This window comes from Bos mutus, chromosome 11 (assembly GCF_027580195.1).
Source record: "Bos mutus isolate GX-2022 chromosome 11, NWIPB_WYAK_1.1, whole genome shotgun sequence".
NCBI classification, from domain to species: domain Eukaryota; kingdom Metazoa; phylum Chordata; class Mammalia; order Artiodactyla; family Bovidae; genus Bos; species Bos mutus.
In genome coordinates, this window is record NC_091627.1 from 81,587,188 (window position 1) to 81,602,590 (window position 15,403).

Here is a 15,403-nt window from a genome sequence, read left to right on the forward strand (position 1 = left end):
TTTACAGCCTTGATAAATAAATGAATTAAAGTAATCATCAATCGGTCAATGATTTCAGTTCAGCTCAGTTCAGTCGCTCAGTGGTATCCGACTCTTTGCGACCACATGAATTGCAGCACGCCAGGCCCCCCTGTCCATCACCAACTCCCGGAGTTCACTCAGACTCACGTCCATCGAGTCAGTGATGCCATCCAGCCATCTCATCCTCTGTCGTCCCCTTCTCCTCCTGCCCCCAATCCCTCCCAGCATCAGGGTCTTTTCCAATGAGTCAACTCTTCCCATGAGGTAGCAAAAGTATTACAGTTTCAGCTTTAGCATCAGTCCTTCCAAGAAACACCCAGGACTGATCTCCTTTAGAATGGACTGGTTGGATCTCCTTGCAGTCCAAGGGACTCTCAGGAGTCTTCTCCAACACTACAGTTCAAAAGCATCAATTCTTGGGCACTCAGCCTTCTTCACAGTCCAACTTTCACATCCATACATGACCACTGGAAAAACCATAGCCTTGACTAGACGGACCTGTGTTGGCAAAGTAATGTCTTTGCTTTTTAATATGCTATCTAGGTTAGTCATAACTTTCCTTCCAAGGAGTAAGCGTCTTTTAATTTCATGGCTGCAGTCACCATCTGCAGTGATTTTGGTACCCAAAAAAATAAAGTCTGGCACTGTTTCTACTATTTCCCCATCGATTTCCCATGAAGTGATGGGACCATATGCCATGATCTTCGTTTTCTGAATGTTGAGCTTTAAGCCAACTTTTTCACTCTCCTCTTTCACTTTCATCAAGAGGCTCTTTAGTTCCTTTTCACTTTCTGCCATAAGGGTGGTGTCATCTGCATATCTGAGGTTATTGACATTTCTCCCGGCAATCTTGATTCCAGCTTGTGCTTCTTCCAGCCCAGCATTTCTCATGATGTACTCTGCATATAAGTTAAATAAGCAGGGTGACAATGTACAGCCTTGACGTACTCCTTTTCCTGTTTGGAACCAGTCTGTTGTTCCATGTCCAGTTCTAACTGTTGCTTCCTGACCTGCATATAGGTTTCTCAAGACGCAGTTCAGGTGATCTGGTATTCCCATCTCTTTCAGAATTTTCTAGAGTTTTTATATCTCCACAAAAAAACAAAATTAAAATTTCTTCATTTTTTGTTATAAAAGGCATTGGTAGGAAACTTTACAAAATCTGAGTAAGTTCATATATCATCATGCTGGTGTTAGGAAAGGGAATGTCCTCATTCTTAGAAGATACACACTGAGGTTAACTTTAGGGGTTAGGGGAAATATACCAATTTATTTTCAGACAATTCAAATATATTAATATGTACAGAGAATTAATGGGCTTCCTTGGTGGCTCAGTGGTAAAGAGTCCACCTGCCAATGCAGGAGGCACAGGTTCAATCCCTGGGTCAGGAAGATCCCCTGGAGAAAGAAATGGCAACCCACCCCAGTATTCTTGCCTAGGAAATCCCATGGACAGAGGAGCCTGGTGGACTACAGTCCATGGGGTCGCAAAGAGTCAGATATGACTTAGTGGCTAAACAATAAACAAGATAGAATAATGGAATAAATATAACAAAATTGTTAACGTTTGGAGAATCTGAGTGAAGGGCATATGGAATTCCTGATAATGTTTTTAATAGATTTTTTTGTAAATCTTAGATTATTTCAAAGTAAAATGTTATTAAAAAGAGACAGGCAACAATGTATTATAGACCTCATAAGAGAAGTACACAATGCTCCCCATGAAGTGATCTTTTCCGAGTCGGACACGACTGAGCGACTTCACTTTCACTTTTCACTTTCATGCATTGGAGAAGGAAATGGCAACCCACTCCAGTGTTCTTGCCTGGAGAATCCCAGGGACGGGGGAGCCTGGTGGGCTGCCGTCTATGGGGTGGCACAGAGTCAGACACGACTGAAGCGACTTAGCAGCAGCAGCAGCCATTCCACAAAGAAAAAAAAAACAACCCTAGAATTTTGACCCTCTAGAATCTGGATCTAACTATCCACGTACAGCGAAACAAAGTAAAGGACACAACAGAGATGCAGTCAACAAACTCCCAGGCAAAGACAACTCAGCAGGATGAACCACATGGTATCTTCAACAAAATACTGAGATAGAATATGAAATAATATGTATCTATAGATTAAAAGATTTAAGGATGTCCCCATAAAAACTTGTACAGAAATGTTCATAACAGAATCATTCATAATTACCAGAAAGGAAACAATACAAATGCCCATCAACTGGTGACTAGATAAACAAAATGTAGTACATCCACCCAATATGATATCACTTAGCTATAAACAGGTATGAAGTAATTCATACTATAAAATGGAAGAAACTTGAAAACATTATGCTAAGTAAAAAGCCAGACACACAAAAAAACCACAAACTATATGATTCCATTTATAAGAAATGTCCAGAAAAAGGCAACTCTATACAGACAGAAAGTACATCAGCGGTTGCCAGGGATTGACAGAAAGGGAGAATAGGGAGTAACTGGCTTCTTTTTGGGTGATGGAAATGTGAAATTAGCAGTGGTGATGGCTATAAGGCGTTGAGAAAACCACTAAACTGTGCAATTTAAAAGCTTGTATTTTATGCTATATGAAGTATTTATCAATTATTAAAATGGATGAGAAAAAAAAACTTAAGAGTCTTACCAACCAATCGCCTTATTCGGATCCTAATGTAAACAAATTATAAAAATGAAAAAATACTGTAAAAGAAAAAACCAACTAGGTATTTGAGGATACCAATGTTTACAGAATCCTAAATGATCAATGGATGTTAAAACAAATGCACTGATGTTGGGCCAGAAACAAGATATTTACGTAGTTGCCAGGTGAAGTGAAGTGAAGTGAAAGTCGCTCAGTCACATCCGACTCCGTGATCCCATGGACTATACAGTACATGGAATTCTCCAGGTCAGAATACTGGAGTGGGTAGCCTTTCCCTTCTCCAGAGGATCTTCCCAACCCAGGGATCAAACCCAGGTCTCCGGCACTGCAGGCAGATTCTTTACCAGCTGAGCCATAATGGAAGCCCAAGAATACTGGAGTGGGTAGCCTATCCCTTCTCCAGCGGATCTTCCTGACCCAGGAATCAAACTGGGGTTTCCTGCATTGTAGGCGAACTCTTTACCAACTGAGCTACCAGGGAAGCCCAGTTGCCAGGTACCTCCCCCAAAATAACTTACTGGATACAAAGGAATGCCACCTTAACCAAGTAATCAAACCTAATATCACCATTATGGATCGAGGACACATCACTACAGCATCCCTACAAAAAAAATACATAACCTAAATCTAACTATGAGGACACATTACACAAACACAAACTGAACCATATTCAACAAAATAACTGACCTACTTTCTTCAAAAATGTTAAGGTCAAAAAACACAGAGACTGAGGAACTAGTTCCATTATCAAGGATATACAACAATAAAACACAGTGTGTGACTCTGGATTTTATTCTAGACTAAGGTAAAAACGCATAGCTACTCATAACACTGTTGAGACATGAAATCTGAATAAGGACTGTGAATGAAGTAATAGTTTTGTTGTAAATACTAGGTTTCCTGAGACCTTTACACTAAACTGTGGTTATGTAAAAGAATTCTAGTACATTTAGGAAAAACACTCTAAAGTCTCCACTTACTCTCAAATGGTTCAGGAAATATATATATATATATATAAAGAATGATAAAATGTTAATTGCTGGATCTGGGTCAAGAGCATCCTGAAGCTCCTTGTATATTCTTGGCATTTCCTGAAAGTCTGGATGAGGCTGTATCTTTTAGAAATATATTCTGAAATATATACAGATAAAAAAGTAAGATTTCTCTGATGAGCCTCAAACTAATGGGACAAGTAAGGGTCTAGATGAATTCATTGGTCATGTATTAATAACTGTTAAAGCAGAATAATGGAAAACATCATGTGTATTATATCTGTACTTTTATGTTTGAAATTTTCTGCAATAAAAAGGTTTTAAAGAAGTTCACAATGAAAAAAAAAAAAAAGTTCACAATGAAGTGGAAAAACTAAGATTCAGGAAAATTAAGTGGCATCCACATCCAGGTCTCTGTTTTTTCATATGACATTTTCTCCATTAATCCCTCCTTAAAAACCTCTTTATAAAGCATGAACTATTCAGGCAATTTTTATTCTCTTCATGTGAAGGTTTAGTCAGTATCGAAACAAAAGTAAGTTGATACCTCTAACTCTATTGTACATGGATATACAGTTAACTTTGAGAATAAAAATCAATAAATAATGGAAGAAGACAGGTAAATGTAGATAGAAGTAATCCATCCAAACAGATGATCTACAAATCACTAAGGGGGAAAAACCGACATTTATTAAGCACCCATTATAAGTCATTCCTTGAGTCATCACATCATTGCTGGCATAATTTTTCCCTTAGCCTTTAATTTTTTTCCTTAAAGTATGCCATTTTAGATTTTTTTTTTTTTTTTTTTAAATATTTGGCCAGGCCATATGGCTGTGGGATCTTAGTCCCCACCAGGGATCGAAACTAGGCCATCAGTAATGAAAGCGCGGAGTCCTAACCACTGTACTGCCGGGGAATTCCCTCCTTTAATTTTTTCTTAACTGTGATAAAAATATAACTCAAAATGAGGTGATTTTTTTTCAACCTCATTTTACAAATAAGGAAAATGCAGATGAATGAGAAGTTAAGAATTTTTGCCAAGGCAGGCAGCAAGTAACCAACCAGAATCTGAACCCAGGTCTTGCTTTAATCTGCATGACTACTACTATGTAGTTTGACTGATTCTTAATTTTCTTAGATTTTCATTTCTATGAGCCAATATAAAGAGCCTAATCAATTCTGAAAAACCTGATTTTCTATTTACAAGCCTAAAATAGACAGCTCCAAAAGGCAGCCATGCTGAGACCCCCACAAGCGGTCAGCGGACTCCCTGACAATCTTGACACCTCACTACCTTTGCAATGACAAATTACATTAGAAGCCAAACTAAATCCAAAAGTACATCAGTGAGACAGTTTATGTTTCTTAACGTTATGTTATAAATGGTGAATAAAATCCAAATAGTTTTGCATGCTTTAATGCCATGTTGAATTTCTAGATTTCAGCTACAGATAAATAACTGATTAATACATCATTTTAAAAAGTAATACTCTGATCTCATACATGAGGAACAAATACAACTGCCCTGCATCTGTCAATATATAATTTGTAAATACTACAGAATAATCCATATCATAATTAACACTTTCTCTACAAAAATGGAAAGAAATTTTTAAAAATATATAAAACTAAAAAATAAATAAATAAAAATATATAAAACTACAGCAGAAAATATAGTAGGAATTTAACTTACAGACAACCAAACTGCTTGGTTAAATTGGCAACACAGTGGGGAAATCTCAGGCAGACAGAGAACCAACCTGTCTGCACAACGGCCTCCTTTCCCCCATTACCAAAACACTTCACAAGCTTGAGGATCCCCAAGACCAGAGTCTGACACATCACAGTATTAAACTGAAAAATACACATACATATAGAGAAGGGAATGGCAACCCACTCCAGTATTCTTGCCTGGAGAATCCCATGGACAAAGCAGCCTGGTGGGCTACAGTCCATGAGGTTGCAGAGTCAGACATGACTGAGCGACTAACACACGCACATACCTGACCTCATTACATGTTTTGTAGGATGAAAATGGCTTTTAAGACAAAGTACTTAAACTACTTTACTTCTTTTTTAAAATTTAAATCACTTTTTTATTGATCCTTTGTTGCTTTAAAAAAAAAGGGGGTGGGGTGCTAGGATGTATCAAAGCTGTTGACTGGGAGGAAAGAGCACACAATGACAATTAAACTGCAAAGAAATACTCAGAGTTGCTACCTTCAAGAATTTTCCATTATCTATCACCTTGCACTTCTTTCTTTAGCAAACTTTTTTTCCCACACATACCTACTACTACAAACATATAATAAAACTCAGAATTTTACAAACTGTAAATATAACCCAGCTGTTTCAGAGAGGAGGGGAAAAAGTCCTCCAAAATACCAGTGAAGTATTAATTTCCTCATATTCAAAACTTCAAACCACCGTGAAAAACGGGAGATGACAAAACACTGCCCTGATTGTCTGCTAAAGCCTATTTACAAAGACTTCTATTTCAACCTTTTGACTAATAAATATATGTTGCATCCTAAAAATATACATACTAAAACCAAGAGCCACCCAAAAAACCTACTCCCATCTAAACTAAGAGGAAAACAAATGGGAAACTAAAAAGTTATAGGTAACACAGTATTTTTCCTAATATCACAAAAAAAAAGAGACTCAAAACACATTTTAAGTTTTTTCCAAGAAAAAGGCAATTAACTTACTAGCATGCTTGTCTGCAAGCATTATAAGCGTGTTGGAAATATCTCGTCGTCTATAAAAGCACACTACTTTTGCTTCCACGTTGCCAGTTGCAGTCTAAGAAATAAGAAAAATAAAAGTCATCTGGACTGAATATTAGACTCAAGTAGTTTATAAAACAAAACTAGAGACAGCACAATTATAAGATCACTCTCACTTACTATGCCAACCACAGCTGCAGGATAGAGAGCTAAAAAATTCAAATAAGGACTAGCAACATTTGTAAAAGTTCCAAGTGAAACTGAAATGTCAAACATAAAATAACTCACTGGCATCAATTAAACTAAAGTGATCAGACAGCTTTAATGACTAAAGCCAGACATAGTTAACTCTGATTAGCCTTAAGAAACTAATCCCCCAAATTTAAAAAGCCACTATGTAACTTAAAACATTTAAATATAAGTCCTCCAAACCCTCTCCCAGAGGCACAGACTAAGTGCAAAGTCATCCAGTCCCTCCTCATAAACACCCCCACTTTCGACGGATGGTGATACTCTGCAGGTACAGGGCAGGTCAACAGATGAGGTGGACCAGAGAGCTTGGGAAAGCATTCTCAGCTCAAGGGAATCTATGAACCCATAATGCTCAATATTCTTGGTCTACCTTCACATACGAAAGTATTAAAAGCCTTGAGTTATGAACACTGAAGCGCTTATTTCTTTTTGACTACAGTCTAGAATGCAATCAATATTCAGTTAGGCTGTAATTTACTGCAGCTGGGGCCCAGGCTCCTACCCTCCTATTCTTTATGAATTCTGAGAGCTTTCAAGGTCAATCGTTCACTACAAAGTTCACTGTAAAAACACATAGATTACAATAAAATGCTCTTGTGACTTCCAATTTCAAACAAATTTGAGAACAAATTTTCAGAATTTCTCTGGGCTTACTGATATACTCAGACACAAAGAAATAAGAATATGTATGTGCTGCAGTAAATGTGTCAATTTTATGAAGTTCAGCAGAAGTATTCTAGAGTGAAGAATAGTCTTGTAGAAATATTGCCCCTTAAAATTGAATTCATATTAAATCCTAACCAAAGTGCTTCTATAATTCACAATATTGTGATCAAATACATCCTCCAGAAGCAATGATCCCACAGTCTGCCAAATAAACAGGCCAATATTTCAATATAAATAAAATCTATCAATGACTTCAATTACCCATGCTTTATCATTTTTTCTCTTCTTGAGACAAAAGCATATTAAAAACCTAAAGCAAGAGTTTTAAGATATACATGTTTTTTTCTGCCTCACTGATGAGTTCCTTCAACAAGGATACTCTACAAAGCCAATTAAATTCTTATTTAAACCCGCTTGTGGTAGACAGGCATAGTTCAAAACAAATATTGTCTCCTGAATCATGTACACACTTGGCTATTAGGCAGTTTACAGCTACAGTATTCCTCTTCTCTATTATACGCACATGTGCATGCGTGTACACACACACACACACCCTTCAAGTATTCCTCTAAAGTTGAACTACTGAAAGTGCAGTCTAAGGCCCAGTACACAACTGTTACTGTGTAACAGAAATCAGAACAGAAATTAAGTGTATTATAGTATTTGAGAGTTAATTTCCTATCTCTTGAATCTAATAACAAAAAATGGGGCCTGCATTTTTATAAGCCTACTTTAAATTTCATTTTTCTACTCTCATTTAAATTTTACCAAAGCAGCCTAAGATATTGAAGATTTTTAAAACTCCTCCACCACAGATAATTTAAGAAGCACAGCTCTGAAGACCAAGGCTAAAAGCTGTGTGTATACACAGTCACCAAAGCTCTTTTGCCCCCTTCATGTGCCTCACTCAGCATGTGCTAAGCACTGGGGACGCCCACCCTCTGCACAGTGCCCACCCTCATGGAGCCTCCACTCCAGCAGAGATGTCTGTTCACATGTCACCTCCTCTCCAACCTTCCAAAGCCCAGCGGGCATCATGTCCCTAGCCCAGAAACCTTCACCGGTTCCCCATAACTTAAGTATAAAAGCAGAATATTCCTGACAAATTACCAACACTATTTTCCTTTACTCCTTTCTTTTCCCCTCCAGGCTCCATTTCTTATTCCTGGAGGCAGGAAGTAAGGAAAAAGCAGAAAAAGTTTTTTCCTAGGGAAAAAGCAGAAAAAGTTTCAAGGAGGAGGAAAGGGGTACAGGGTCCTTAGTTGGCTAGAAAAGAAGAAAAGTCCAATAGGTGGAGCCTGGAGGACAGAGTAGTCTAAGAAAAAAGAAAGACCTGCACAAACCCCCAGGTGGGAAAAGTGGAGACAGGTATAAAGAACATACAATGAACAGCAATGTACTATGTCCTTTTCTCCACTTAGGTTGCAGCCTCTTAAATCTCCATTCTGTCAAACATGGTTAGAAAAACATCCTCCAGCAATAAGGGGCTTTGAGTCCACCTCATACTCATGTCCATTTCTATTCTCAACTTAAGAAAGTAAAAAACAAAATAACCAAACACTTTCCAACATGGAAAGTCCACAGTCTGTTTCAACTAGAACAAATGGAAAGGAACTTTCTTTTCCCAATTTCTCTCCTTATTCCCAACAAATCCTAAACGTCAGAAGGGGCCTTAATTTGGGTTCCATCAAAAGGGCTTTGAGGGGATCTCCTGAAATTATCTGTAAAATCTTACATGTGCAAATATAGATTGGGATGGGGGACAAGATTAGAGGCTCAAAGAAGTTAGTGGCTCCCTTCTCCCCACCAAAAATAAAAAAGACCCTAAACATTAAAATAAATCTCAGGGCAAGCTGGATGGCTAACAAAATACACAAAATATGAAGATACACACAAATTATACATAATACACCCAAAAAATATATCCATAGCAAATAACATCAAATTTACCCACAAGCATAATTTCCAAAACTTCCTGAGACTGAACCTTCATTATTACAGGCACAAAGCTTTCTTTCAACATGTGTGCAGACTGAATCTTTAGAAGAGCAACACCCAAACTAGAGTGACTAAATAAAATTTTCCCAAAAGCTGTTTTCTATTTTAACTTTATAGTCTTCCTCCAAAAGATCATCACCAGTCTGAGTATAACTTAGAGAAGAGGAAACGAGGGAATATAAGATAACAATGTTGAACTGTTTTCATCAACCCATTATTTAGTTTTGCAACTGAAAGTTCTGGTGGGGGGGAAACAACTGAGACAAAAATCTATTCTTTAATTCAAAAAGAGAAAATACTTAGTTCTGCTTTTTAACTGACAAGTAACATTTCAAATAAGATTTTTTAAAAAAGGAACTTTCAACCTATAAAAGTGAATTTTGTATAAAAATAGTGACAAACCCTTATCCTAAGAATTTTGTTAAAAAAAAAATTATATTTCTTTCTCTTTTTTTTCCTTTGGTCATGCTGTACAGCTTGCAGGATCTTAAGTTCCCGGAGCAGGGACTGAACCTGGGGCCCAGCAGGGAAAGCACCAAGTTTTAACCACTGGACCACCAGAGAATCCTAAAACACATTCTACCTAATTAGAAGAAAGTTAATAAAATAGGTTAATGTTCTTTCTCTTAGTTTATCAATTAGAATGTATCAAGCATTCTTAAATTCATTATTTGGATTTTTTCAATCATGTTAAATTGCCCCACTTGGCCAACTTGATCTCTGACCCACTCGGGGCATTTCTGGAACTCTTATGGCCCCGATGCCAAGACTACCTCCTTCTCATCCTTTAAGCTTCAATTTCAATGTCCTTAAAGTCCAATCCCTATTCCAAGGAAGCAATCTGTTATTCTGTCAAGACTCTTGCTTATTTCCTTTGTAGAAATTAACACCGTTTATAATAATTTTCTTTATACCTGTTCATTCATCTTCTTCTGTGTCTCCCTCATGAGAACATAGACCTGTGTGGGCCTACACACTACGTACACCAAAGACTACGTCCATAGCAAAGACTATGCCCATATTGGTCGCTGCAGTATCTCTAAGCCTAGCATGGTACCTGCTATATAATAAAAACTCAAGAAATATTTAATGAATTACTTAAAATGAAATCTCTGTTTCACACCTCTTCAGAAATAAAGATCCTATGTAAATATCTAATAATTAACTAGTCAATCACAGTTCCTTTTAATCAATACTCCATCCACTCAGATTGCCATTCTCTGAAATTATAGAGAATCTCATCTTTCACAATTCGGTGACCCCTAGTCCCCTAAAGACTGTTAGTATATTAATGACTTCCTGTGAAAGCAGAGGGATAGGGAGAAGGTGAGGATGTGGAGGAGGGGAGGGACTTTCAAAGTAAACAGTAATATAATGATGGAGTCGGAAATAATCCAGGTTCTAGCTAAATGTGTAACCCAAACATTTAAGTTACTTAACCACAGGGTGCTTCCCAACAATCCATGATGCATCTGCTTTAAAAGTTTAAGGTACTGTGAGGCTCAAAAGGTGACAAACTTGAATCCCTAGATTATATGCTTCCAGAGCACCATGCTCTGATGTTTGTAAATTTAGCACAGATGCAATTTTCCTTCTGCTTGTGGAATTATTTGGCTGATGTCCATCTTCACTACTAGACCTATCTCGTTCATTCTTCAGTTCCTAAAAGTGGTGTCTAAAAGTACCTGGCAGGTAGCAGGCTCTTAGAAATATTTGTAAAATGAATGAACCAAAGTACTTGTAACCAGTAAAGCCATGTACAAGTATTAACATCAGACATCTGAGAAATTCACTAATTCAAGAAATATTTACTGAATGCCTTAACTATGTGCCAGCCAGTATTCTAAAGCACTTAGGATCCATTAGTGAATAGAAAAGATCACTACACAGCTAGGGCTTTCATTCTAGTTTGCAAAATCAGGCAATGAAAATACAGGGACACCTCATTTTACTGCACTTGGGCTCACTCAACTTCACAGATACTGTGTTTCTTTACAAACTGATGGGTCAAGCAAGTCTATCAGTGCCATTTTTCCAACAGCATTTGTTCATTTAGTGTCTGTCACATTTTGGTAAATCTTGCAACATTTCAAACTTTTTTATTATTATGACCCATTTGTAATGGTGACCTTTAATATATGTTATGAGTCACTAAAGACTCAGATGACAGCTAGCATTTCTTTTAGCAGGAAAGTATTTCTCAATGAGGCACGCACAACTTTTTCTTTTTTTTGGCTGCACTGGGTCTCGGTCGCTGCACGTGGCGATCTTTAGCTGTAGCATGAGAACTCTTAGTTGTGGCATGTGGGATCATCCCTAGACCAGGGATCAAACCTGGGCCCCCTACACTGGGGACCTCAAAGTCAGCCACTGGACCACCAGGGAAATCCCTGCATGCACATCATTTTATACACATAAAAGACTACAGTATGGTATAAACCGAACTTTTATATGTACTGGGAAACTACAAAATTCATGTCACTTGCTTTACTGCAGTATCTGCCTTACTGCAGTGGTCTGAACTGAACCCACAATATCTCGAGGCATGTCTATAAACACATAAAGTATATTTGATGGTGATAAATGATATGGAGGAAAAAGCAAGGCACAGGGAACCGGAAACAACGAGACAGTACTAAGGTGAGTGCCTATGAGAAAGAGCCGAGATGGCCCAGTGGTTAGGACTCTTTTCACTGCCAAGGCCTTGGATTCAATCCCCAATCCGGTACTAAGATCCCACAACACGCACACAGCGTGGCCATAAAAAAACAGTATTAGTCAAGAAAGAGTTTACTCCACTTAGAGCCAAATGAACAAAGCAAGGAGCAGCCAGAGAATACCAATCTCACAGGCCAATATTTTTCTTTGAATCCTAGTTAACTTTCTAAATAAACTGATACCGTAAACAGGGTGGAATTGCCTAAATTCTTTATTAAGCCTTTTATTTAAAATTTTTTTTTTTTTAATTTTTAGCGGCACTGAGTGGCTTACAGGATCTTTCCTCCCAGACCAGGGATGGAACCTGGGCTGTGGCAGTGAAAGCGCTGAGCCCGAACCACTGGAATACAAAGGAATTTCCTGGAATTGCCTAAATTCTTATACCTTACATCAATAACATAAAAGAGAAGCACTTCGGGAAGACATCTCAACAGTTTCCACCCACAGACTGACCTAACCCTGCAGCCATTTGCTTCATTTGGTGGTTGGTGGTCTCAAATTCTACAGAAGTTTTTAAAATGCAACATCGCCAGGGTATCCCCAAAAGTAAACCAGGATGTCCAAGCTCATAAGTCAAGCATGCCCTTGGCCAGACCGGGCTTCCAGGGACTCAGAACTGGACCAGTCTCCAGATGGTATTTTGGGAGACAAGTATAAGCTAGATAGCCCCCAAACATTTTGATCGCAAGAATCCTCACCAGGTACACGGGTAACTCTCAAAACCATCAGAAATTTATGGTCAGGTCGCTTATGACTATTCAAGTGCCTCCGATGTAAAAGCTGAACTATTGCCAACAGTCATTAAGCTGCTGCTGTCCTGGACACCCTCGATCATGGACAAAACAATGGGTAAGTTTTATTTATTCTGGCCTACAGTACCAAAAAAGCCACTTTATAATTATACCAATACTGTATTCTTATTAGTTAGCCTAGTCTAGAATTTTACAAATTCCCTTAAATATTATATTTCCTAACTTCTTCCTTCTCAAGCTGAAAGAGTAAAAAATTAATTCACTAAAAAGGGAGAAACACAAATTATGACTTCAAATATAAAAAGAGACTGAGTTACTGGAGTGGCCTGCTCGGAGAAACTCCAAGCAATTTAAAGAAATCTGCAGATGTTACATATTCAATATCAATATTTAATATCAGATGTAATTCTAAAAAGCGAAATATTCAGAATCCTGCATAACTCTCTAATCTGGAATCCATACTTTCAAAGAGTCTGGAACTGCAAGTAAAATCACCTCTTATGCCCTTTACCCACTTATCCTTCAGTGGGAATCAAATATTTCTTAATATTAGAATCAAGAACACTCAGTGTATACCTTGTTGAGTTCTTCTATCCTTCTGATGAGGTACGGATTGCTTGAGGAATTCTCAAAGTACACATAATCTGTAAGTAAAGGAAGTACAGAGCTTAATCTTTTCAACAGAAAGTTCACATGTGCCAATCTGTGACTTTTTATATTAGGTAATTCACATTCAAAATGAAGCACGCCCATAATTCATTCCCTGGTAAAAGCAAACTTAGTAATGCAAACTTAATATATTCCCTCATGTGCCTACCATTCACAGATCCTTATTTTCCTGGCATTTTCACTTCCATTAATGTTTTATTCAAGTTCTCCTTGAATGTGGAGACTCTTGTCCCACATGTGTCAAATTTTTAATAATAAACAAAAAGACACCTCTTATCATTTAGTCAGGGCTGACTAAACACGTGTCTTTCATACTGTAACTGCTTCCACATCTTTTCACTCCAATCCATTCGCCCTGGAGTATGCTTCTCACATAAAACTATTGACCTAAGACAAATTCAGAGCATCTTGAAAGGCTTCACAGCCCAAAGTACATTTCAATCACCAACTTGAAAAAAAAAAATCAGGTGAGCAGAGCAGAAGCACACGACCAACTTTTTCACAGCTCCATCTAAGAGGATGGGGGCGGGGAGAACGGAGACAGGTCACTTTTTGAGAGACAGAGCTCTCTGGAGGTGATATCGGTTTTTTTTAATACCTCATTTACCAAATTTAATCTAGACTCCTTTGGAGTCTTGTTATAATGATTGCTGCAGCCTGTCAACAAAAAGGATAAAAATTTTCAAATGTGGTTTTTCCTGTCATCTAATAGGCTCACTGGAAACTCCCCACTGTGTGTTTATTTGAGAGGCTGGGCTGTATTGTCTATCTTAGTGGCTCTTTCCCTTCTCCCTTCTACAAAGTGGCCTCATTTAGCCAGGCCATTCCCACCACCATCCATCAAGAAGCTCGGCTAATGAGCAGAAGAGCACGTCTCACACACAAACACGCCACTTATCTGAATTATTATTTCACCAGGAAAGAGACAGGAGGGCGTCGTGAGTAGGGAGAAAGTTTGTTTGACCTTATTTCTCTCTTCTGCAGAAGGCTACGAAGGAGGCAGACAGTAGAGCGAACGTCCAGGCAGAGCTCAACTCCCCAGACCAGGCTGCGGTGCCCTGGCCCCTCTAAGCCCCATTATTGTGGGAGAGGGGAGCGGGGCGGGGAGGAACCGGACAAGAAACCGAAGGGAGAGTGACGACGGAGAGGTGTAGGGCCCTGTCCCCGCAAACAGGCCTATCCAGCTGTGCCCCTGGCTGGGCCCCCATCGCCCCCACCCACACCCCCAAGGAAGGGGAGGCGTAGAGGAGGGGGGCGAATGTCCCTCTACCCTCTCCACACCCCCAATGCCTAGATGCCACGCGAGGATAAACCACCCTCTTAAGGGGCTTGACGGCCCCCACCCCCATGTGGGTTTCATGGGTGGGGGGTGGGGGTGGGGTGTGCGTGATAATTCATACCCTCAAGTACAGGCTTGGCCCTAAAACCTTGGGCGGGGCGCGGGGGGTGTGGATGGGCCCCGGTCCCTTCGCGGGCCACGGTGGGGGAGGGGGGAGGGGCGGGGGGTGGGCAGCCCCGGCCCCCACCGCAGGCCCCCAGCCGCCTGCGCCCTCAGCCCGGGCGCCCGTGGCTGCCAGCCGTTAGGGTGAACTCGCCCCGACCCCCCCCACTCCCGGGGCCCGCTCCCAGACGGGCCGGGTCGGGCCGAGCCTTCCTACCTCCGACCCGGTACATGTTGGCCGCCATGTCCGCCCGCCCGCCCGCGGAGCCCGAGCCGAGCCCCGCCCGCCGCTGCCGCCGCCGCCGCCGCCGCCGCCGCCGCCTCAGCCTCGGCCGCCGCCGACTCCTCGCCGCGGGGGGGGAGGGAAGGGAGGGAACAAGGGGAGGGGGAAGTGAAGGGGAGGGGACGCCCAGGGGTGGGGGCAGGTGCCCGCCCCCAGCGCAGGGCTAGGGAGGGCCGAGTTGTCCTGCCAGGGGAGGCCGGAGCGCTTGGGACCAG

The 15,403-nt window shown here is 40.1% G+C and overlaps 1 protein-coding gene across 7 annotated transcripts in view; it reads right to left on the reverse strand.

The window, feature by feature from the left end:
- MTA3 (metastasis associated 1 family member 3) overlaps positions 1-15,403 on the reverse strand; it is a 213,477-nt gene that overhangs the window by 147,533 nt on the left and 50,541 nt on the right. For 5 of the 7 annotated variants that reach the window (XR_011466095.1, XM_070379671.1, XM_070379669.1 and 2 more), the window contains exons 2-3: positions 13,372-13,439; positions 6,392-6,485 (exon numbers count right to left, since the gene is read on the reverse strand). Coding sequence is in view for 6 of the 7 variants with exons in the window: in XM_070379671.1 (XP_070235772.1) it covers positions 6,392-6,485; positions 13,372-13,439 (162 nt within the window). In the remaining variant the exon portion in view is untranslated. Of the gene's footprint in view, positions 1-6,391; positions 6,486-13,371; positions 13,440-15,122; positions 15,276-15,403 lie in introns of those variants that run through there. The other 2 variants (XM_070379674.1, XM_070379672.1) reach the window with 2 other exon arrangements.